Source organism: Acipenser ruthenus, chromosome 6, assembly GCF_902713425.1.
Source record: "Acipenser ruthenus chromosome 6, fAciRut3.2 maternal haplotype, whole genome shotgun sequence".
In the NCBI taxonomy this organism is placed as follows: domain Eukaryota; kingdom Metazoa; phylum Chordata; class Actinopteri; order Acipenseriformes; family Acipenseridae; genus Acipenser; species Acipenser ruthenus.
This window is the reverse complement of record NC_081194.1, coordinates 53914877-53941273: the sequence shown is the minus strand read 5'-3', so window position 1 is coordinate 53941273 and position 26397 is coordinate 53914877. Positions and strand designations below refer to the sequence as shown.

The following is a 26397-nucleotide window of genomic DNA, read 5'->3' as shown; positions in this document are numbered from 1 at the left end:
CGCTTGGCAGTGTCTCCATATCAATGCTTTGGAGTTGCTGTCAGTTTACCTGGCCTTGCAGAATTTTTTGCAGGAGGTTTGAGGGAGACATGTGCTTGTCCATACAGATAACACAACAGTGGTGGCTTACATCAACCACCAGGGCAGCCTCAAGTCGCCCAGTCTCCATCTAATCACGTGGCCCACAAGCTTTGCTCTAGGCACACGAGAACCTCCTCTCACTGCAGGGAGTACATCTGCCCAGGGTGACAAACTGGGTGGCGGATCACCTCTCAAGGAGAGTTCCAGCGTTGAGGTGGTGAACCTCATTTGGGAGAGGTTCAGGAGAGCAGAGATATATCTTTTTGCCTCCCAGGAATCAACCCACTGTTCTCTCTGGTTCTCCATAACAGGAGGTGGAGACCCCCTGGCAGTAGATGCCTTGGCACACCAGTGGCTGAGGCAACTGTTATGCTCTGCTCCAGCTGTCTCTGGGAAAAAAATGAGGCTGGGCCAAGGTGCTCCTAGTAGCCCCCTGATGCAGCTCCTGATCGGCCAGCCTCGGAGACTTCCCAAGCACCGCGACCTGCTCAGTCATGCACGGGGGTATTTTATGGCATCCCGACCCATCGAGCCTGCAGCACTAGGTCTGGCCCCTGAACGGCTGCATTTGAGCCATCCTCGGTCTGTCCAATAGGGTTATTGACACCCTACAAAATGCCAGAGCAGCATCCACGCATTCCCAGTACGGGTACAAGTGGTGCGTCTTTCAGACATAGAGGTGAGTTTCTCCCTCAATTTTTAGGCCTAGCTACTTGTTACTGGGGTTCCGTATGGTTACGCACAAGGCAGCCTCTTGACTTAGCCTTGTAGCATTCCAGTCGTTCTGCATTCTTGCCCTTGTAACAGCTGTGGTACTCTCACCCATACTGTAATGGTTACATTTCGTACTTAAAAGAGAACGTTGGGTTATTATCATAATCCTGGTTCCCTGAAATAGAAATGTAACCATTAACCTTCAAGGTCACTGCGTCCATGATTGCAGCAGGCTTGAAGGACAAATGCGGAGGTCTGTGAGCGTAGTCATTTTATGCCCTCAGAGACTGGCAATGACTGTCACAGGCTCTGCGAGCAGCTTTGATAGAAGTCTAGGAGATGAGTACCCATACAATAATGGTTACATTTCTATTTCAGGGAACTGGGGTTATGATAAAAACCTAATGTTTTCTTTATAGGTATTTGTTTTCAAGAGTATAATCATGTTTTTAATGTAGGATTGTTGCATCCCAAGAAGTTTTTCTGGTTTAATGTTTTAATAAATACATTTCATTTTAAATATGTCTAAATATACTCAGTTTGGAATTATAAGTCGATGCAGGTCTGATCTCGGACATACAAATGAACTTGTTGTTTTGCTTGCAGTAACTTTTTCGCAGTGGACACTGCTTCAGCTATTGCCATTGCATTAATGACTTTTGGCACCATGTACCCTATGAGTGTCTACAGTGGAAAAGTGCTGCTTCAGGTAAGAATACTTTATCACACAAATATGTGTCATACATATTGACAGTAGACTTCTAAATATAGATTTTGTACCGGATTTAGAACAGCAGTGATGGAAAAAAGACTGCATAGCAGTTTCATCCATTCCAGGTTTTACTATGACCTGGATTAACCACACTATCGGTTCATTTTTTTTCACATATCCATTTTAATTAATCATTGGGTCATGGTGAATTCTGTATTAAAAAAAAAAAAAAAAAGTATGTGCGCCATCACATTCTCCTGGACAATGTAGTACAATGGACAGATGTACACTATGAGGCTAAAATATAAAATCTCTGAAACAATTCCTATACACCATCTGATTTGTCATACTTTCCTCCATAACATATCTGAAAATCACACTATAATGAGCCTTCCAAACAATACAGAATTATTAAAAAAAAAAAAAAAAAAACAGCCTGGAGTAAATGAGTTAAGGCACACCAGATGTCCAGTAAAATACTGCCCTTGCTATTTAAGAGTTTTCCATATGGAGGTCAACTACTTCAGACAAATTGTTACTCATGTGCAGATCTCTCCTGACATACCTTTAATCTTAGATGCAAATTCTGTTCTATATTATTGCTTAATGGGTTTGTTTTCCTTTCAGACAACACCAGCTCATGTTATTGGTCAGCTGGATAAACTACTGAGAGAGGTATGTGAAATTATTATTGAAAAAAAGTATAGATTTATTGAAGCGTTAAAATGATTTATTAATTTTTTTTAAGTGTTATGTCTGTAGACATTAAAGATCCCATGACATTGGACAGAGGTGTTAACTTGAGTGTCTCGGTTTACTTCTAATATAGGTATAATTATGACCCGGTACAATGATCCCCAGGCTATCTGGCTCATTGAAATCACTTCTGCTTCTAAACTCTGAAAACAAGTAATAAGAAAGGATTTGATCGAATAGATGTGTCCTGTATAAAGAAAGTATCTTAAAAAAATAAGTAATTAGTTGAAGAATCCACCTTAATTTGTGACTTTGGATAGCTGTGTATACAGAAACTCCATATACGCGTTGTTTCCGATGTTACTGTGCTGTTAATATAAAATTGCAAGGCCCTTTTTTATTGCGACTTTAAATATTAAAAAAGAAAAAAAAGTTTGGTATTGTTTGATGACTGTGTGTGTGCATATATATATATATATATATATATATATATATATATTAGGGCTGTCACTCGAATTAAATTTTGAACAGTTAATTTATGGGCATTAGATGATTAATCGCTAGATTAATCTGTGCACATTTTTAATAAAGGTAATTATCTTATAGCGGTTGATCTGCATAGTAATACTAAAAAATAATGGAATTTAAAAAATAATAAGACCAATGGGAATTTGGTCTTTTTAAAAGCATTTTTATTATTATTTTTATTTTAGTAAATGTAACGCATTTTCACAGAGCAACCGTTCTTTCGGGCCTGTGTCAGTCACATACCTGAAAACACAAGACAGCTGAGCTGCTTATGATTGGACTGCTGCGGGGAAAATGCAGATCTTCTATTGGTTGATTTTATTTTATATAAAAAAAAATAAATTCTGCACGATTTAAATTGTAAAAAAAAAGTAATCTGTGATCAACTCTAGTTGAATTATCAGACCGATTTAATCAACTAAAGATTTTTTTTTACAATTTAATCATGCATTAAAAGTGCATTCTGGGTAGAGAGAGAAATGCTGCTATTTAGGGATGTGCTGATTTGAAGCGTGAGCGCTCTCCCCGGAAGTTGTAGGACACTGATTTTAAGCTAGTTTAAAAAGAGGTTTAAAGTTATGTAAAAAATCATAATTGTTGTCTTGTTTTGTACAAGGATTGCTGATCGTGTGCTACGGATGTATATATGTACTTGGAACTGGAATGTTTGTCTACATTGATTTAAATGATTGCCAGTCGTGTGTCTACAAAGTTACTTGGGTGCATTGTAATCAGAGCTGTGGTAAAAATCCAGCGTGTCGCATTTATCCCGAATAACATAATAAACTGTTGATTTAGTTATAAACCTTGGAGTGTTTTTTGTTTCTGTGTTTGTGCATTGCTAATAATTTTGCTGTTTAGGGGTTACCCCAGAGTGGTTAAACAGTACGCGTAACTGAGCTGCTGAGTTCAGGTCCCTAAATCTGTTTTATTAGGACAACAGGATGGAAAGGTAACATTTGTTACATTTACTAAAATAAAAATGGTTTTAAAAAGACCAAATTCCCATTGGGCTTTTTTTTTTTTTTTAGATTATTAAAAATGTGCACGGATTAATCTATAGATTTTGAATCTACTGATTAATCAATTAATGCCCATAAATTAAACAATCCATTTTTTTTTATTGAGTGATAGCCCGAAAATATATATATATATATATATATATATATATATATATATATATATATATATATATATATATATATATTAATTTATTTATTTTTAATGTAGGTTTCCACTCTTGACGGTGTTTTGGAGATTCGGAATGAACATTTTTGGAATATTGGGTTTGGTTCTCTGGTATGTATATTCGCCTGATTTCTTATCTACTGTTTTTCCAAGTAAAAGTATGTGGGAAGGCTGAACAAACTTTACAGCTAAGACCAGTCAGTTTTACAGATGTTTAAAATTGGATTACCATACATGATACAGAACTTGTAATTTCACAACCTATAGCAGTGGTAAAGGGAAAACGTTTTATTTAGCTTTATAAAGAAGCACACACAATATGCATTGTGCTTGATGTATTTGTAGTGACTGAAAAGCAGTACGTGTGATTTAATCATTTATTGGAACTTGCGCTACAGTGAATTTAGAAAGGGCTTCACAGTAGTGTCCTGTTCTGTGAACAAAGGTATCTAGCAGACCTTTGCTGTCAAGATATGTAAGCAGAGAAAAATGCCTTTGTTTGGGTTCATTTGTACATTTGCTACAAGCGTTTCAAAGTATGCTAGGGGGAAGTTTCAGAAGTCTTGTTTTCTGACCTGTAGGCAGCATAGTTCTCACTACTAAAGGATAATCTTCAAGGGAAACAAGTCCCCATGCTTTAAAGGTACTTTGTTTACGAGTAAGAGTAACAGCAACTTTATGTAGAGATAACTATATGTCAGTTTGTGTTGTGTGCACATCCTAATCTCTACTCTGTTGAAGTTTTTTGACAGCCAGAGTAAATAGGGGACCAAGAGCAGCTGTGTCGATCTTCTTTATTTGTTGTTTTGTATTTATTTAAAAATTCCACACTGACAGAAATATTTTTTCACTACTTAATTTAAAAATTATCGCAAAAATTGTGGCAAGGTGTTAATCAGTGCAAGGCAAAAACCTGCAGTAATACATACTTCTCATTTATGTTCATTATAATTTGTGCCAGAGACTGACATGGTCTGCCCTTGAATACATGTAAAAAAAAAAAAAAAAAAAAAGTTTGTTTGGATATTTGTTCCAGTGTTAGTAATATTTGATGTGATTGGACCTCTGGCTATAAACATGATCTAATGTTCCTGTGGGGAGGATTGACTGCTGGGAATAATGCATACAGTACTTTATAGGTAAAACAGCAGTTCTTATTATCACTGATAGATAGCACTTGGTTTCCACTGGTATGCGTTTCTCTTTTCAAAATGTGTCATATATTGTATTGAACTGCATTTTGTTGGATTACTGTATACACCAGAGTATTTAAATACACATTTCAAACTGGAAATGTAAATATTTTATTTTAACGTGTATTATATTAGTTTAAATGGTAAAGACTGAAAGGTTTAAATCCACAATCAGTTAACCTAGATTTACAGCCTAATTACTTGTTTTCTTTTAATGTGCACTGCTTTCCTTGTTGTGTTTTTTTTCAGGCTGGCTCTGTACATGTCCGAATACGGAGAGATGCCAATGAGCAGATGGTGCTTGCCTATGTGACCAATCGCCTGTACACCGTCGTTTCTACTTTAACCGTTCAGATTTTCAAAGATGATTGGATCAGGCCATCCCTGGCTACTGGACCCCTTCCAGCAGGCATGCTGAATCTGTCTGAGTACAGCAGCCTTCCAGCAGTGCCGCCTGTGAAACCCGCCAGTGATTTAAACCCAGTAACCTCAACCCCAGCCAAACCCAGCAGCCCGCCTCCTGAATTCTCATTCAACACGCCTGGAAGGAACGTCAACCCTGTTATCCTGCCAAGCACTCAGCCTGCCAGGCCCTACGGTGTGGGCCTTGCTTATGGAGCAGTTCCATATAGCAGTACGTTCAGTCAAGGGCTTGGTAATCTGGGGAGTGGAATGGGAATTGGAACAGCTCAGGCATTCAGGACTGGTTTTGGCAACGTTCCTGGCAGATACGGAACAAACGCTCAGGGACAGTTCAGTCAATATAGACCTTGATCTGCTACTGAAAGCTCTGTGGTATTTAATTTTGGGAAAAAGCATTATCTTGGATATAAAGAAGGTTTTGTATTCTCACTTTACTTAGTGCCCTGAAAAAAAAAAAAAAAAAAAAAAAAAGTCAACTGACAAAAGTGTTTAAATATGGATGAACAACAGGAAAAGCGGTGCATCAAGAATAACATGCATTATTTTTTTTAATGAAAGTTTAAGTTGCTAAAGTATATATTTTAATACTTTTATTTTGGTCTTTGGCTTTGTAGTAACAAAGCATTACCCTAAAAATGCAATAGTGGAAAGGGGAGAGTGAGAGACATGCATATCTGGGTAAGTGGGCACCACAATTGTTCCAAACCCTAATGCATCAGTGTTGAATCACCCTGTGTAACAGGTACTGTATACTGTAGTCCCAGATCATTGAAAAATGTTGCATACTGTACCTGGTTCCAACCTGCGTAATCTGCTGATTTTCCTCTCGCCCAAAATAAATTGCTGATTATCTGCAGAAGTTGCAAGAGTTAAGGACATTTTGGGTTTAAATTCCAGCTGTACTCAAGTTTTGGCAAGTCTCTCGCAGTACACTTCCTGTGAAACTGCAAAGGAGGAGGACACCCACTAAGTGAGCGGGCACAACTCTGTTAAGCTGTAGAACACGAGCCAGTACCGATTGGCTCTGAGGCCCTCAGTTTGCCTCTAGCCGTGTTGAGCACCAAGCCGTTGGTACCAATGTTTTTACACTTGGTACCGAGAGCATCCAGATCGGTACTTAGACTGGTCACTGTATGGAACATGTGGGGAGTGTGGAAACCTCCATGGGAGGGTCTCCACATCAATCTTTTGGAACTTGCGGGCAGTTCACCTGTAGAATTTTTCCGGGGTCCTCAAAAGCAGCCACGTGCTGGTTCGCACAGACAACATGGCAGTAGAGGCCTATATAAATCACCAAGGTGGTCTCCGGTCCCCCGACCGTCATTGTGTCGCTCACAAGCTTCTGCTCTGGGCCCTAAAGGCAGTTCATCTGCCAGGGGTGATGAACTGGGCGGCGGACCTCCTCTCAAGTGGCAGGCCCCACAGTTCGGAGTGTCAGATTCACCTGGAAGTCATGAACCTCATCTGGGAAAGATTCTGGCACCTGAAAGTAGACCTCTTTGTGACCCAGGAATCCACTCACTGCCCCCTCTGGTTCTCCCTGCTGGAAAGCAGGCACCCACTCGGCATAGACGCCCCGGCCCGTGAGCGGCCCAAGGTTCAGCTCTATGCCTTCCCATCACTGGCGTTGTCTACTGCTGTGCCTAGAGAAGATCAGACAAGAACAGGTTTGGGTATTCCTGAAAGCCCCAAATTGGCACAGGAGAACCTGGTTCTCTACACTGGTCCAGCTCCCAGACAGCAAGCCTTGGGAGCTACCTGCACATCGCGACCTGCTCAACCAGGCGCGGGGGAACCTGTGCATCCTGACCCAGCCAGCCTTCATCTGTGGGTCTGGCCCTTGAGCAATCTCTCGGATGAGGTTATTACAACCATGCAGAATGCCAGGGCTGCTTCTACACGTTCCCAGTACAGGTTTAAATAGATAATTTTTTAGACGGTGTGTGTCCTGTAGGTTGGACCCCATGGCAGCCATACTGCAATTTTTGCAGGACCTTTTTAACAAGGGGAAATCCCCCTACACGCTTAGGGTCTACCTGGCAGCTATTTCAGCTCCTTAGGAGTCACTTCGTGGTGGGACAATTTTTGAAGAGAGCTCGGAGGTTACGTCCACCTCGGAAGGACCATGTCCCTCACTGGCTGTTTAATGTGGTGCTTGATGTGCTTACGACACCACCATTCCAGCCACTGCATTCAGCAGAGCTGAAATACTTATCCCTGAAGGCAACCTTCCTACCAGCAATCACTGCAAAGCGAATAGGTGAAATGCAAGCATTTTCCATTACTAAAGCTTGCCTATTTTTCACGGTTGTTGTTAACAGATGTTTCTCTGTTCATGCATAATAACTTTAGAACTAGTTACTGTCACGCATAGTTGACAGTTTATAGAGTTCACAATAAACTAAGGACTAAGGTCACACTCCGTACTAATCCTGCTTTTCTCCCTAAAAGCATCTCTGCTTTCCAGGTCAACCAGGTAGTGGAGTTGGAGGCTTTTCAGCCACCACCTTTCCAATCTGTCAGGGAGGGGAAGCTCCAAGCACTCTGCCCAGATAGGGCATTAGGGTATTATGCTACTGCTGCAAGTCCTGCACTTGTGACGGCTTGGGTATACTATCCCAATTGGTAATGGCTAACATTTCATACTTGAAAGGGAACGTTCAGTTATAAATAATAACCCTGGTGCCTGAAATATAAATGTTATCCATTACCTTCCGGGGCTGCTTTGTTCATTCCAACACAGCGGGCTTGAATAGAAAATTGGCGCTGAGCCCTCGTGTGCGCGGCATTTAATCCCCTCTGGGGCGGGGTCTTCTTGCCTGTGCAGAGGGGCCTCATACAAGCAGCTTTCACATACGACTCTGTTAATTCGGGCTGTAAAGGGATATATATCCCAGTTGATAATGGATAACATTTCTGTTTCAGGGAAGCAGGGTTATGATATATAGCAGGGGTGGCCAAACTCCCTGACCCTACGACCCGCATACCAAAATTTCCATATGGTCGAGAGTCGCAAGACACATACTATAAAACATGAAATGTTTGCGAGCAAGACATTTTAAATACTAGCATTGTTGTGCAGTACAGTAGTTGTTAGGCTATCTCTTGATGGCAGCAAAATACACAAGAACAAGGGATACACAGTTTCTGTGTAATTTGTATTGTACTGTAGATCTAGTGTATTAAACTTTAAATGTAACGCACTGGTGTTTTTCCATTGTTTCAGTTTATAGTGTATGTATTACGCACTTTAAATAAAATATATTCAGGCATGAAGCAAAATATAATAACTGACCTGATTTCACCAAAAACACCACATAAAAAGACGCACACATTTTTTGTAAGGATTCTTTTTGACAAGCTGTTTGAATGCTGGGTTTAAAAAAAAAAAAAAAAAAAAAAATACGTGTTTGTTTGTTTTTTTTTTTGGATGACTACTGTGTGTATTACATACTGTTGAGAGCTTTGTGGATGACAAATGCACTATATTTATTTAGAAAGGGATTATACTACCTGCTCATGACGAAACATAAGATATGTAAATATAATAATTTTAGACCTGCAATATAACATTTAAACATGCATTCTCTAGTCTAGCGCCAACACTCCAGTTTTATAAAAAGATTAATTTATCTGAATAAGGATGTTTGCCACGAGCGATAGATATTCCATGCCTGCCATACAAAACTCGCTTGAGTCGGTAAAGCAGCTTCTTTACTGAACGCCGAAAGCAGCATCTGCCTTAAGTCTGATCCAGGAGGATATTCAGGTGAAAATGTGCTGTGATTTGTTTCACAATGACATTTGAGGTTGCTTGCCTTGTACAGACTACAGTGTGTGTACGATTTGTTGCAGATGAGACATAGGTTTACCGACTGTTTTCAGTGAAAGCGAACTCTTTCTCCCAGTCTGGTTTAAAGCCTCATACTTTCGTCTATTACTCATGGAGGGTTTGCTCAATGCCATTGTCTCCACGAAACAAACAAGCACTTCATTCAAAATTATGAAATTCACTGTAAACTGCATATCCGGCTTTCACTCGGTGATCGAAATACACATGTGCCAGCGAGCGGTGTTGAAAGTCATCAAGTGACGAAATATCCTTGCAGTGAACATGCAGGCTCAAAGAAACAGGAGAGAAGAAAGAATAATTAACACGAATGAATACAGAGAACACATAATAAACTTGTGTTTATTTTTACTTTCTCTCTTTGTTTTGTTTATTATTCTTTCTTCAGTTCATTCGAGTCGCAAAGTGTGCGTCACCCAGCATTTCACAGGGAGCCCTGCCGGAACTGTCCGGGAGCTGCATGCAGATCATGAGCCGCAGTTTGGCCACCTCAGATATATATCCTAACGCTTTGTAGTTTGTGTATTTTATCCCCCCCACTGGAAATTTGACAGATCACACCCTGGGGACAATAGACATAAAAATGTGTTCATTCATGATAATTGGATACTGTCGGTTGACAGCGGTTTCTTATGTTAAATGTCTGTAACAGAACTGTCACTTCCTCAATTGTTGGGCTATGTATTTCTTACTTATTGAACTTGACAGATGTATCACACTTCATTTACCATGAAGTCTTACTAGCTGGAGAGTTATATATTTATTTTCCTCTTGACTTCAGTGTGTTTTAAATTGAACATGATTGACAGGAGCTCTTTGTGTGAAAACACTGGACTACAAGGTAGTGTATTTAAATTAGGAATAGGTTGCATGTTTACTTGCACTTCAAAAAATATTCATCTACTGTACATAGGAGTCAGTGGTTACAGCAATGACCAACTCAACTACTATTTTTTTTTTTTTCTTTTAAGATTGTAGGCTTTTCATGAGAGCATATGGTGCACACAAAATAAGAATTAAAAATCCACATTTAAAAAGTTTATTCAGGGTTGCAAATGCTCTCACACACAGTACTATAGTTGAAGCACTAATTAGTACTGAACTATGTTGACAAAAAATATCAATCAATGTCTGAATGTCTTAAACTGCCATACTGGGCTGGCGAGCGTTTGAAACTTGAAACACCTCCTTGTAGATAGTAAGGTGTTAAAAGTGTGACATTTCGGGGGGCTCCCGAGTGGCGCATCCAGTAAAAGGCGCTCCACGTGGAGTGCAGGATGCGCTCTATGGCCTGGACGTCGCAAGTTCGAGTCCAGGCTGTTCCACAGCTGACCGTGGATTGGAGCTCCCAGGGGGCGGCGCACAATTGGCCGAGCGTCGCCCGGGGGGAGTGAGGGTTCGGTCGACCAGGGTGTTCTCGGCTCACCGCGCACCAGCCACCCCTGTAGTCTGGCCGGGCGCCTGCAGGCTTGCCTGTAAGATGCCCAAGAGCTGCGTTGTCCTCCGACACTGTAGCTCTTGGGTGGCTGCATGGTGAGTCCACAGTGTGAAAAAAAGCAGTTGGCTGACGGCACACGCTTCGGAGGACAGCCATCCCGAGTCAGCGCAGGGGTGGTAGCGGTGAGCTAGGCTTAAAAATATAATTGGCCATTCTAAATTGGGAGAAAATAATAAAAAAATAATTGGCAACGACTAAATTTATTTTTTAAAAAAAGTGTGACATTTCAAGGGGAGCGCAGGACAGATATATTGATTAATGAATCCAGTTTGTGCTATGAATCAATCCACAGAAAAGTGAATCCAATTTAATTAATCAACAGTTATTTCAACAATGAGTTAATTCCAGTATTGCACTTTTTAAACATAACACTTAGAAAAGGGCTTGCAATTTCAATTCAGCATTTCATATTGTTAAAGAAAAGTAATGCATTAACATAACATTAAAATAATAAAAAAAAGTTTTAATAATTAGAAATTAAACATCCCCCTTCAATTTTTTTATTTCACTTTTTTCTGACAGAGTGTTTACAGCTAGAAAGAAATTAGTCAAGGGGAAGAAAAGTGAAATGCTTGTCTACAGTTTTTAATTGAGCGTTTCAACTTAAAAGCTCTGCATTAGGGCAGTAGTGTGGAGTAGTGGTTAGGGCTCTGGACTCTTGACCAGAGGGTCGTGGGTTCAATCTCAGATGGGGGACACTGCTGCTGTACCCTTGAGCAAGGTACTTTACTTAGATTGCTCCAGTAAAAACCCAACTGTATAAATGGGTAATTGTATGTAAAAATAATGTGATATCTTGTATCAATTGTAAGTCGCCCTGGATAAGGGCGTCTGCTAAGAAATAAATAATAATAATTTGCAATACATCATGTGGCATCAAAAATGATTTCTTTAAATCAGGATTCCTAATGAAGGGATTATTTAGGTAACCGTTTAGCATATTAAATCAAATACAGTGTATCTACAATAGAAAGAAAAAAAAATACAAAATCAGTTTCTTGCAGCCTTATTTTATTAGGTACGGATTAAAGGAGTGAGTTTTAAGTAGGGCAGTAAACACGAGTCACACAGTGTTTTATGTACAGTTGTTATCCTTGTTACATATGCATGTCATAGAAATACACAATGCTTTGTTTTGGGCCAACAAAGCAGAATACCATTGCAGTGTAGACCACGGGTCAGGAATTAGCATGCAGTACTTTTCAGGTCAGTGCACTAAAGACCTATGCTCTAATGGGCTGATCCTCTCCTGTTTCCAGATTAAGAATCATATAATGGATTTCAATTTGTGATTAGAATACATCATCATGCTGGCCACTTATCAGCCTCAGTGGCAGACAGTGCCCCTGTGGAGTAAATATACCCACTGATGATTTAGGAGCAGACACTGACAGGCAACAGATGTGTCACAGTTTCCCTTGCACCACCGCCAAGTGTCACTAAAACACATGGTCCAAAAAGCCAGGTAAGGTGCTTAACCCGTTCAGAACCCTGCTACCCTGCATCCTCAATCCAGTTTCAAACTTGCTCACAAATAACTAGTCGCAACACATCCACATTAGATTGCAATTCCAAATTGGGTTAGTGTGTTCCCGTCTTCGTTGGGTAAAGACATACAGTAAGTGGCTTTGTCAACCTGCTAATTTCAAAAACTTTTTTTTCACATCTCCATATATATCCTTGTCATCAATAAACTATAGCATTTCGGATGTCCACACTCGTGAACAAAAACTCAGAACTTCTTCATCTCTATTTTTTATTCTTTGACTGCAGGTTAAAAGTAAAGACATCCTCAGAATTTAACATATTGTATATTCCCAGTGATATTTATACCCAAACAATACAGTTATTCAATTAAATACCACAATACAAAACAACTGCATTTAATTAGTGATGTTACAAAAAAGTAGGTCTATTTGATACATTTCACATCTAAATTAATCAAAACATCCATCGATTAATCTTAATGGACAACAATTTTAATCTTCCAACATGTAGCTATATAAAGAACATCATAATTGATAAATAGTTCCTAACAATCATTTTAATAAATACAATTACTTTATAAATGCAGATGTTAGTTTAGAATCGTATTTAGAATGTGTCCAATATGTTTTAAATTAAATAATTATACTTGCACCAACCATCAAATCTAAACATATAATTTTGTACCTTAGTTTAAAAAACCTTAAAAAAGGGGTCTACTGCTTAATGCTCAGAATAGCTGCCTTTATATATATATATATATATATATATATATATATATATATATATATATATATATATATATATATCATGTAATCAAATGCAGTTGTTTTGTATTGTGGTATTTAATTTAATAATGGTATTGTTTGGGTATAAATATCACTGGGAATGTGCAATATGTTCAACACTGAGAACAGCCGCTTGAGGTCAAATCATGGTCGTTTTTACTTTTAACCCCCATAGTCAAATAATAAATAATAAAAAATTAAACAGATGAAGAAATTCTGACAATCTCTGAGCTTTTGTCCAGGAGTGAGGACATCTGGAATGCTATAATAAACGTTTTACAACCATGTCAACTAGTTCCACTAAATGTTGCACAACCTGTGTGGTGGAAAACTGAGTTAGCAGACAGTCAAGAAAAGTATTGTGACTGCTCACAAACAGCCGCTGCACCGTCCAAACTTATACACTTCCAAATAACATCAGATTGGTCTTTATGTGCATTGGAAAGTACAGTCATTCGGACTTGTATCGCATATTTATGAATCTTTAGTAAAGGGTGCATCAGTTGGATAGTGTGATAAAATGGTTAACTAGAAAACTAAACATTGAAAATACAAAACAATTAGTGTATTTTTATTCTTAATTTTGGATTAGGAGGAATCGTTTACCCTAGAACAAAACCAATTACAAAAATGACATGAGTCGCAAATAAGTAATATATCATTTAAATTAGTATAGCCTCAACACAGCAATTATGCATTTTTAAATGCCAGAGTATGTCTGTATATATGGTAATTCCTGCTGGGCAATGAACTGAAAGGACTTCTAGTGCAGAATGTTCTGTACATATTAGACCCGAGGCAAATCACCGTGGGGTTGTTTGTTTTACATGATGTTGAATATACTTTGATGCTTAAATGGCAGCAAAATGTAGATGCAGTTAGTGACCATTTTCAATATAAATGTATTTGTGCAGCGTGTGAGAATATGTATTATTTTATTCAATGACATCTGCTATATAGGATGTGCACCAAGCTGATGTAAAGTGCTGTTTTTGTGCTAGCATGGCTCAATTCTAGAGTGCCAGAGAGACCAGTCCTGGAGGGTCACAAAATGAAAATAGTCTGCTAGTCTGATAAAAAGTAAGGTATAAATGGCCAAGTAATAACTTTCAAAAGGAAAGGGGATAGTCAATAGCATAGCTACAAAATCTTTCAAAGGGAAGACAAAAATAATCTCAGATTTCCTCTGGGAAATAATTGTTATATGCTAAAGTAGATATAATGGGTGCACCAATAACTAGAATACACTATTGAAGTCTGCCTCTCAGTTCAGTTATCACAAGGGAGGCAAGACTTCCCAGGTTGGGAAACAATAAGCTTTTAAGATTAGAATTGTGTTGGTTTTGTGGAGCATAAGGAGTTCTTTGCAGGACATTATTTAAAATGGATGCAAAGAACTGGTGCCAGCATCTTGTTAACAGCTTAGATCTCCAACACAGAGAAACCCTAAACTGTCATGTTGCATAAAGTAGAACAGGCCAAAGCGAAGCTAATGCCAAACAAATGTGAGGATCTGCCAGCCAAAGATTACAGCTTGTTTGAAGTATTGGAAAATGTCAACAAAACACACACACACACAATAGGTTTTTCTGATAACATACTGGAAAATGTCCAGTTCCATCTGTCTCCTCTTAACAACAGAGCCTCAAAAGGGTAGCAGGGAGGTGAACTATAAACTCTGAGGTGATAACTGGAACCATGCAAGTGAGGGTCTTAATGATGCAAAGATTTGAGGGCTGATTGAAACTCAGGACAGACATTTTTCTTGTTTACATTTGTCTGTGAAATGCTCTATCATGGCAGTCTGTACAGTGCTGGAGACTGAAGGCTTCATTAATCTATTAATTGCTTTACATACACGTGCTTAATACTTTAGAGGTATCGTGAGTCACGATGAAGATTCAATTACTTCTGAATTAACTAAAAAATAAACAACTCCAAAGTCTGCGCATTGAAGTATATAGATATTTCGTTTTTGAGGTGGCTGATGATGGGAATAGTAAAACAATGACAATACCTTTTCTCTATGGATATTCTGAAGCAAAAGCATCACAAAGTTAAAGTAAGTTAAGTTACTGCTTTTCATATGTAAATATCTGTTAATGTCTATATATGTATCATAATGCAATTGTGTTGTATTATATTAGTCTTTGTTTTTGGAAGACTTTGATATTATCGATATCATTGACCACTACTAATTTTATAAGAAAAAAAAATAATTGTCAAAGAGCTGTGCTAATTCGTGCTGTGTGGATAGTTCAGAATATTGCCCTGTCATATGATTTATTTGTTTATTGTCATCTCAGTGAAGTAAAATAGAGAATACAAGCCAATTGATTTGTCTTTTCCAAAATGAGCCCACCCTAAGTGGATGCCCCCCCTCCCCACAGCGTTCATGCTGCCGTCAGGCCCGGGGTCTCACAGTCTGGGTTTTTGATCCAACCAACATCTCATCATTACTTTTAAAATATTCACTGTGTAACAAATTAAAACAATCATGTTCTGGGTCCTAAATGGACTGTAGGAATTATTATGCACTTGAAGTAGTAGTGTTGTTTTTATTTTTCCTCACCTGTGCCATTTATAGAATCTAGCCCCATCTTTATCTTTATTAGCTAAACATTTTCGTACCTTTTACTTTTATATTTTAAAATATTCATATAAATATCTATAAAGTGCATAAATATAAAAATTCCTTTTTTTTTTTTCTTTACCCTGTGCACGCACACTCACAGTATCCACTGCAAATTATCAGTAACTAAACTCTGCAAGAGTTACGGCTTGAAAACAAATGCATTATTATTATACAATCAATATACAGTAGTACTGTACAAGAATATAAACATGAGCACGGCTTTCTGGTATACATTTAAAATAGTACAGATTCATTGCACACTTTATAAAGACATTACCATGTGAGGGGGCTCCTTTTATTAACTTTCTACTGTGCTCAAGCTGCAGTGTCCCTGCCCCTCGGTAACACTGATAGCCGCTGAGGGTCCGGTGTCCTCTCCTGTTTATTAATTTGTTTCATGTACACTGAGTGTACAAAACATTAGGAACACCTTCCTAATATTGAGTTGCACCCCCTTTTGCCCTCAGAACAGCCTCAATTCATCGGGGCATGGACTCTACAAGGTGTCGAAAGCGTTCCACAGGGATGGTGGCCCATGTTGACTCCAATGCTTCCCACAGTTGTGTCAAGTTGGCTGGTAGTGGATCTCTACTCCGAATAGCTTGTTACATCTCATCCCACAGATGCTCAATTGGATTGAGACTGGTGACTGGGCAGGCCACTGCAGTAAGCTGAATTCACTATCATGTTTGTGGAACCATTCCTGGACAATCCTAGCCTTGTGGCATGGGGCATTACCCTGCTGAAAGAATCCATTAGCAGCTGCCATGAAGGGATGCACCTGATTGGCAATGGTGTTCAGATATCCTGTGGCATTCAAACGTTGCTCCACTTTTATCAAGGGGCCCAGTGTGTGCCATGAAAACACACCCCACACCATAACACCACCACTACCAGCCTGCAATGTTGACACGCGGCATGATGGATGCATGTACTCATGTGGTTTTCTCCATACCCTAGTCCTCCCATCAGCGTGAAACAGCAGGAACCGGGATTCATCAGACCATGCAGTGTTTTTCCAATCCTCCAGTGTCCAGTGTTTTCGTTCCTTAGCCCACTGCAACCGCTGTTTCTTGTGTTTTGCTGAAAGAAGTGGAGCTCTGTTAGGTCGTCGGCTGCCATACCCCATTCGTGTCAAGGTACGACGAGTTGTGCATTCTTTTATGGGTCTTTCGGCACCAATGTTGTACTGGACTGTCAGTTGACTAACTGTAACTCGTCTGTTATGCTGCACAATTCGTGTCAGCCTCCTTTGGTCTCTTTCATCAATGAGTCGTTTTTGACCACTGGCCTGCCGTTGGCTGGATGTCCTTTGGGTGGTGGACCATCCTTGATACACACAGGAAACTGTTGAGCGTGAAAAACCCAGCAGCGTTGCAGTTCTTGACACACTCAAACCGGCGCACCTGGCACCTACTACCATACCCTGTTCAAAGGCAGTTACTGTAAATCTTTTGTCTTGCCCATTTACCCTCTGAATGGCACACATACACAATCCATGTCTCAATTGTGTCAAGGCTTAAAAATCCTTCTTTAACCTGTCTCCCCTTCATCTACACTGATTGAAGTGGATTTAACAGGTTACATCAATACGGGATTGACGGTGCGGTGGGTGTGGGGGTGGAACAGACGTCACAGAGTCACTGATACAGGTGCAAATACTCCAATATCAACAATGGTAGAGGGCGAACTTTATTAAAGGGGAACACAGTCCAAAGCACCAAAAATATAAATCATAGGTCCCAATAGAGCAAGTCCCTCTCAGCTCTTTGGGTGCACTTTTGGGGTGGTGAAAAGTGCAGGTGGTCAGGTGCTGAAGTGTCCAGTTCAGTTGTGTGGGGCGTGTGATGTCCAAGGTGAAAGTGCTGGCAGTAGTGTGGCAGCTCCTTGGCGTCAGGGATCACTCTGACCCCGGTCCTGACGTAGAACACAAACAAACAAACACGCACGCCTCAAAGGCCCTGCACTTACAAAATGACAGCCCTTATATACTAGGAGACTCCACCCCATGATCGGTGCAACTCCACACACCTGCCAGTTGTCTAATGCAGCACAGCTGATCACAGTAATCTTGTCCCCTAATATGGTCATTCCGCCCTGCACCAAGATGGCCGACTTCCTTTTCCGCCCCTCTCTCCAAGCCAGCCCGTCTCTGTACAGGCGTGCAAGTACCTCTGCTTAGCGCCCTCTTGGGTCTGGAGGGAGATTTGCAGCTCAGATCCTCACGCTCCCTGTCACAGGGATCATAGTTTTCACCTGGATTCACCTCGTCAGTCTATTTCATGGAAAGATCAGGTGTTCCTAATGTTTTGTACACTCAGTGTATATGTATATTATCTCAGCCATAACTCTGGTAAAATATAGTAGCCTACTGTATCGTTGCAATCACTGGCACCATTCTAGTAAAGTATAAAGCAAGTTGCCCGCTCTGATTGGTTTATCTGTCATGTCTTGCAAGCAACTAATGCGCGATTTAAAAAAAAAAAAAAAATATGAATCTTAAGGCATGAACCAATCACGATTGGATTCGGTGGTTACTATAGCTACCGCTTCAACTGAGTAGGCGTGTACTAAATGGGAAGTAAACTGAGCTGTTTTATCAGTCTGTCTATATAAAGCAACCGAAGATCATCTATATAGAAGATCTTTGAAGTAACTGCTTAAGAAAAAAAAAATCTTTAGTGCCGCAGGCTTTGCAACATTACAGTTCGGTAGTCCCGACCCAATTTTTAGTAGTCCCGGGTGTCCGGACTACTGATTTGTCCGCCCCTGTGTCACAGTAAACCTACATGAGGATTAAGATGCATCCAATAATGATCTGCCCAATGACCTAAAATATCTATCGATAAGTTCCCTAGACATGTGTTTAAATCTGTTTTCCTCAAGGTTGGTGTACTTTGTCCAATCATTACTTTTCAAAAGTGGTCTTGTCTCAACCAAATAACCACAGGGCACCAGAAGCCTTCAGCATACAAGGAATGCATTTCATGTTCTATACTGCCTAATACAACAACAAAAAAAAAAACAAGATGTCTGTTACCAACCTTCTGTGACTAATGATCTCTTATGGGTTCCCAGGTCAGCAATGTCAGTCTAATTGAGCAGAACAAGGTGCCTGGGTACACTTAACCTGTTGAAAGGGTATTCATTTAACCCATTCCCATTCAAGCTCCCATTCTTTTAGTCAAGTTTTGTGACCCGACAATGTGTAAAGGTACTGTAGACAAATCAAATCAATGTAATTCCTTAGTGATAGTGACTGCTTCTTTTAAAAGGTCATAATGCAGTTTTGTCTAGCTATGTAAAGGTTAACATTACCCTTTAATCCTGCAACATTTTGCAGATTTACAAGACTAACTGAGTATTAGGTTACAATGCGAAAGTGGGAATCTATGCTAGAAATATATAATTATTTGGTAAATCTAGGCTGCAGTCACACTGGGTCCGTTTCAAACAGACGTGGTCTGGTTCGTTTAGTTTGTAACAATGTATCAATGAGCTTGCTGTTCACACATATCTGTGAGCAAAGGGACTGAGTTTGTGAACTAAAGTTGTTGATTTTTTTGATCCGAGTCTGTTTGTGTTCACATTGGTTTTCAAGTGAACTCGGTTCATTCATATATGGTAGTTAAAGGCATATGGAAAGATAGTGGCTATTGATGTATTGCTCCGTTTTTTAACTCTTACACATTGGTGGAAGAAAGCACTGGGGGAGCACTTCTTCAATTTATTTAATAGGCCTACATGTATTGAATGCCTACAGTAGGAGAATAATGCAGTTTACGCAATTCTACACGGTTCTCCTACTGTCGGCATTAAACAAAGAAATGTAAGAAAATACTGAATATATTTTACTATGTTTGTGCGTTTTGTCCAGGTCGGCTTGGATTTTGGTGTCTGACCAAATTTCTGTCAGAGCTTCAGTTTCTCCCACTGTCCAGAATTCCAGTAAAAAACTGACGCCGTAGCAACTATGAAGGCGTTCAAATAACAGTATATAATAACACAGTAATAGTTTAAAAAATAAACATTGGGTAAATTTATTGCAGATCATAACAACTCATTATTTTCTTTATATTGTCACCAGTCAATACCTGTTAAATGTAGTAAAAGCCAGATTTAAAAATAAATCAGCTATTACCATTTAAATATGGCATACACACATGATTAATCATGAGGATGATTAAACAAATACTCCATATAATTGTTTATTTTATTTTGGAATGGCACTAACACAACCTAATACAGTACTCTGCTTTTAACTTGTAGTGAAATTTTGTACTTAAAAAAAAAAAAAAAAAAAAAAAATACACTGGCAAAACTGGGATGATTAACAATTTTACTGTTTTTCCGACCGGGACAACAAATTAAGGCTGAAACTGTGACAATTCTAGTTTTCACAGGATGTCTGGTAACCCTAATGTAGTTCCCTGTTTTGCTCTACCTGTTTCCTCACAATAGGAACTAAACTGCTCACGAAATGTTTACTTCCTAGTCACGTTTCTTGTATAGTTTGTTTCCTATCTGCAGAAGGACAGAGTCCCGCAGTTGTTCACATTGAGGTTTAGCAAGCGAACCAGTCTCGGTGGGTTTGCCAAACGGACCGAGACCACCTCTTTAGGTAGACTCTGTATGGTTTGTTTCCCAATCAGACTTTGTTGTTCACACTTCACACCAAATGTACCGATAGCGTGCGGACCAAACCCTCTAAGCCAGCGTTTCTCACATAACTTTAATATTAGGGCTTCTGATTTTCGGTTTTAACCGATACAATGTATAGCTAATAAACACCGTTGTAGTGTTAGAAAGTGGTACATCGTCAGAAAGTGGTACGCTTTTTATAGTAGTATGACTCGTGTAATGTTAGCAAGTGGTACTTTGTCAGATTTTGGTACATGATGGGTGTTTCGCAAATGTCAAAAGGAGGTATATTTTTTACTTTCTAATGAGTGTTTTGCAGCTGTGCAGAAGTGGTACATGCTTATTTAACCCTTTCAAGACCACGCATTTTTTGCCCTTTTTCAGAACACTCTGGGGAACATTATAAAGTACTTCAGAAACTATACAAACTTTTTGCTTTTTTTTTGTGTTTATGTTGTGGATGTTGTTTAGAAGTTGTTTAGGGATGCGCGAGAAAGCGCAGTGTGATGCGTACCACTTTTTATCAGCGTACCTGAAAATAACACTACACCGGAAAAACACTGGAAATGGTCACTCAGTTCACATTAACCTTTTTGTGCAGTTGGGGGGGTGCAGTTTCTGTTGCTGATGCATGCATAAAGATTATTCTATCTGAAATAATGAAAAAGTGAGGAGGACATGTCCCCCATGTCCCCTGTGTAAATTACGCCTATGCTTTAAACCCACCCAAACTACAGAGTGGCAGCAAATTCTACATTTCTATTGGAGACTCTGCTTGCGAGATTTAAAACGAGATTACAATTGCAGTAGCAGGCTTCTTCGTGGGATTTAAAGCTATTTTACAGATAGTGAGTGGGACTTTTGGTCATTAAAAATGCAGCATATGTAAAAATGGTTTTCACCTGGAGTTTTGCACCCACTATCAAATTAGTACTTTGCCATCATTAATCAAATTAAATGATATTCAAATGAACAAAAGAGCATGGAATTGGGGGGGGGGGTGGTCTGGAATATTAAGCGGCCGCAAGCGTTATAATGAGATGTAAGGATTTTACCTTGCACTTGGGCAATTGCTGATCCTCCAAAAACTTTGTACCTCCTCTGACAAGGTGCAAACAATTGCAATTAAGAGCAGTATAAATCCACACACCTTCAGAGACCTGTCACTGGCCTCAGGATGGCTGCTGTGGTACACTCTCTGATGCAGCGACGCTTGGCTCTTGTTGTGGACAGGCAAGAAAACCTTCGGAGGAGAAGGGCAAGACGGAGAAGACCTGGCATATTCAAACCCAGGGTCTGTTTGTTTGGGATGGATTGTCCTCTCCACTTGCCTCTCCAGAGGTGTCAGCTGTGATGTGGATGGCAGCACTTCTCCTGGTCCTGCTGCAGGCCTGTGCTGCGTTGCGAGTTTCGCTTTTCTTTGCCGCCGCAGGTTCTGCCAACTTTTCATCACCTGGTTGACTGTCCTTCTGGTAACACTGACAGCATTGACTTTCTCCACTATAGAGGACCATATGGCCTCCTTGGTAGCATAACTGATGTTGGCTAAGGCTTCTCCAAATAACTCAATTTCATGCTGAGTGACCTCAGCCGTAAGGACTCTCAGCTCCTCCTCAGAAAACTTTTATTTTATTTTCTGTGCACCAAGAGGACTTTGCTGTCCTCCTTCTAACATATTTTATTGTTTGGTTTGATTTTCGTGCTCCACAAATCTCATACAACACCTACTACTCTCTGTACTAACTCACCTTACCTATGGGCTGTAAGTGTGGCCGCTAAATAGCCCGATGCACAGGCGGCACTCATTGCGACCCTCATTATTATGATTGTGGCTCATTATTTGTGTACGCTGTGTTTACTTGCATTTCACTATCAGTAAATACAGATTACGCCAGAAGATTATGTTTAAATATTCAGAATAAAAATCTGTGATATATATAACAGGCGACAAGCTGAGACACAGTGATGCAACAACAGGTACAAAATGTTTAACTAGGACAATTTCTCCAGGGGAAATAAAGATTCCCTGCTCCATAAGGGAAAAGGCGATTTTGTTTATTGGGTTTTGTAGGTTAGTTTTAGATCATATTCTTTCTGTCCCCACACAACCTTGAATAGGTGTTTTTTAAATAATTCAAGCTGTTTATTATCCCACACATCTCCTGCACATGCACTGTTTACAGCAAAGCTATGGGTGCAAATTGTTTTGAAAATTAGAGCTAAACGGTTTTGAAAGTTTAGTGCCAGAGAGCCTACTGGTGCTAAATTATAAAACCCCACCCTAATCAAGCCTTCTCACAACTTCCCACACGACACCAAACCTTCTCTCTTGTGTATGTGGATGAGGGTGAGTGGGTCATGTGAGTAGTCCAGACCCAATGAGAAACCATCATCAACTAGGGTTGCTAAAGAATAAAAACATTTAAAAAATAATGAATTAAATATGTCTACTGGCGCCAGAATTGAAAATTGCTGGCATTATATGAGGTACCCTGGCGCTAATCACAGGCAACTCTATTTAGTTAACTAAAATTAGGGACATTAATAACGGTGACCTCTGGGATATTGTAATTGGTCTGCATTCCACGTTGTAACCACCGGAGGGCTCTGTAACTCGCAAGATATGCATGCAAATCATTGTTCATCAGTGACATTTTCCACTGGACACTGCTCTTCCATTGTTTTTTTTATGGAGGTCTACCGTTCAGTTATTAAGAATGGCTGAGAGATGGCATTAATTAATGACCACAGTTTTTAATCCACTGTTTAGTGATGAAACACTTCTCATGTTCACTTGAGCCCTTCTGTCAAATTGTTAACACTTTCAGTGACTACAACGATTACTTCAGTCAAACAAATACAGTCAAACAAATACAAATAAACAAAGACCTCCTGTCTTGGGCTTTATTGACTTAGGAATTCCATTATTACCTTGTAACATCCACAGCAAAGCCATTAAGTAACTTTCATTGTTCCCTGGCTTTTATGGCAACTATGGGCAAGTTGTAACTTGTCAAGCCTGCAGTTTGACATTGCGTATTCAAGAGGTAAATGACAAATGGACTCCAGTCGACCTTACAAAAGGTTATTTTGCAAAGGTCAATGGAAAACTGTTGAGCTGTGTGAGGGAGTACACCCCGCCGCTGTGTTTATTTGTATTAATTGTGTATTATCATTTTCTATTTGTATTATTATTGTTATTATTTAAATGTATTTGTGTTTTTATAGTTAAATGTAGTTTGGCAGGGACGATGTTTGCTTCTCATCTCTGCCAAAATACCTGTGAGAATGTGTGGTTGGCAGCTAATGATTTATTGACAAATTGGCTGTCAAACACACTCATTAAAAATCCAATGCAGAATGTGGTAAAGGGATAAACAAGGTAAGTGATAGCCAGTTAATCCCTCGACCACTATAAAAACCAGCAGCTTTTGCTGACCGGTGTTGAGAGTGATTAGGAGGAACGAGAGAGAGATAGAGAGAAAGATCGCTGACAAAGAGAGAGAAAAACTAAAAGGCAACTGCTAAATGTGCTGGTTTTAAACCTGCACAATACTTGTTTTGTTCTGTTAGTGTATATTATTTGTTTTGGCCCTCATGCCATATTGTTTTGTGTAAGAGTGTTTTGTTTCTGTTCAAATATTTTATTTTGTGAAATAAAGAAAGAGCACATTTGCAGTACCTTGCCTTTGTCAGCTTCCTGGTCTGACATTACCCACAAGCCATCCATGACAAGCTGTTACCTACTTCTAAGACACGACTGGTCGACAGAGTAACAGTTGACAGAAGGTCCTGTCTGGGTGCACAAAGAACAAATTCTCTATTCATTTTCCAGTTTACCCCTCCCCCCCCCCCCCAAACCTAATGAACTGCCACCGTTTATCATAATTCTGAAATCTCGACTAATGAATCATGATCATGTTTTACAAGTAATCTCGTTGGTTACTGCACAGGTCCTTAATTCTCTACAAATGCCTGGAACATTACCACATTAGAAAAGATCACTGAACACTGTTAAAACCCTTTTTAATGTATTTTTTAGTTAGTGTGATATATACTAGCAACAGTGACCTTGCCCAGACATTTCTGGAAAAATTCATGTTTTTTTTTATATAATTGCAATATAGTTCTTACATATTAAATATTTATTCAAAAACTGTTTGACAATGGAATTGCAGCACCAATGCACTGACTAAGTGACTATAAAGTCCCTAGTACTGTACACATTTGTTAAATGAATGCATTCCATCCATATTTGAGTGACTGGTATGAACTCTTCGGTATGAGATTCCTGAAAAATGTTTTGATGTTCATCCAAGCAAGGAGCACCATACCTCCATAAAAAGGGTGTCTGGCTCAAAGGAAAGGCTGAGGATGGCATAGAACACAATGAAGGAGGTGAAACTGTAAATTATATTAAAACACAATGGAAACCAATCTTGATATATAATAAACTCTCTAGTAGTTGACGAAGTTGAATAGTAACGATATAGACGCGTCTCTCTGCTCTACTGATAGTCTGGCCAGGATTCAGTTCTCGGTCATCACACCTTTGTTCTGTTAAGGCGCTGACATACATTAATGTTCCTTGAAAGGAACTGGGAGCTCCGTCATCAGGTTTTGTTCAGTGATAAATCAAGATTTAACTGTCCACAAATGATTGACGTATAACAACTTTATGATCTTCTAGGATGTTGTGTTTGCATGTCAGCAGAGATGCTGGCGTTACACTGACTGAAGAATGGGACGTGACCCCCAAAGACATCATCCACCACCTGATTGGAAGTATGCTGACATTCATTTGGACCATTTTCAGCCAGCCTGGCAAGCTGATCTGTTCCTGGATTTTTTGGAGTAGTGCATGTGCTGTTGATATTAGTAACTTATGGCAATGCCTGCCATTTAATCAGCCTTTTTTTAATTGAATTATACAGGAAGTGCCACTCAAAACCTGATTGTATGGAACCAGTGGTATTAAAATGCAAACTCAGTACCAGAAACAGACGTGGTGAACATTTAATATATTGTAGATATGAAACATGACAGAAATAACATTTTAACATACAATACAAAACTGCCTGCAGTTTGATGTTGAGTGGCTTTGACTTGAAGCCTTTTCCTTCATTTTACTTTGTGTTGACATAACTGTGACTGGGTTTTGTATTTGTTTGACACTTATGGGCTTGCCTTCTTGTATGTTACATTGTTTTTATGCATTTGTTTTGCAATTTGCATTGGTTACCTAGCTGTATGTAATAAAATGACAGGGCAACCTTAACAGTTTTCTGTCTTGAATTTTGTTAACTTTCATCTAGGCCGGCACATGAGGAGACTGCCAGCCATAGTAGGACTTCAAATATTGTTTATTGGATCGTTGTGAACAGGTATATGGGACGTAACTAAGCAAACCATAAAACAAATATAAGTAAAAGTTTTCTTTGTCATAGTGTCATGCTGCCATTATGCAAGAATGTATATTTATTTGTATTGATAATGGAATTTGTGTTGGGCTACCCCATGCTGTTTTACTGAAATGGGTGAACGACAGATGGAAACAGCACAGCACTTTATCCTTCAGTGATGTTTCAACGTTATTAGCGCTTTGGGATCCTTGGGTTTTAAGGCGCTATAGACATTTGAATTGTATTTTATTGTATTATAAAGAATGGAAAGTTTAACGTAATGCTTAGAGGGTGTGTGGGGGGATATAAGGGTACTGAAATTAATTAATGACAGGAAAATGAATTATTAGAGGGTACTCAATGAACATTTATGGACAACTGTTGTTATTCCATAAATGAGGATGGCAGAATAACCAACCATCCCCAAATGGAGAAAGTGGGATTTTAAATTTCAAACAGTTGTATTTATTGAATAACTTTCCTCAAATCAAGCTCAGCATATGTTTAGCTATGCAGTTTAATTTGGAACAGTGCTATTCACCCCACCATTTTGTCATTGGATT

The 26397-nt window shown here is 39.3% G+C and overlaps 1 protein-coding gene across 2 annotated transcripts in view; it reads left to right on the top strand.

The window, feature by feature from the left end:
* Window positions 1–11747, top strand: part of LOC117411545 (zinc transporter 6-like) — a 49326-nt gene extending 37579 nt beyond the window's left edge. For both annotated transcript variants that reach the window (XM_059025519.1, XM_034019185.3), the window contains exons 13-16: window positions 1402–1504; window positions 2135–2182; window positions 3962–4030; window positions 5362–11747. In XM_059025519.1, coding sequence (XP_058881502.1) covers window positions 1402–1504; window positions 2135–2182; window positions 3962–4030; window positions 5362–5886 — 745 coding nt within the window. In that variant the 3' untranslated portion in view covers window positions 5887–11747. The remainder of the gene's footprint in view (window positions 1–1401; window positions 1505–2134; window positions 2183–3961; window positions 4031–5361) is intronic.
* The last annotated feature ends 14650 nt before the right edge of the window (window positions 11748–26397 follow it).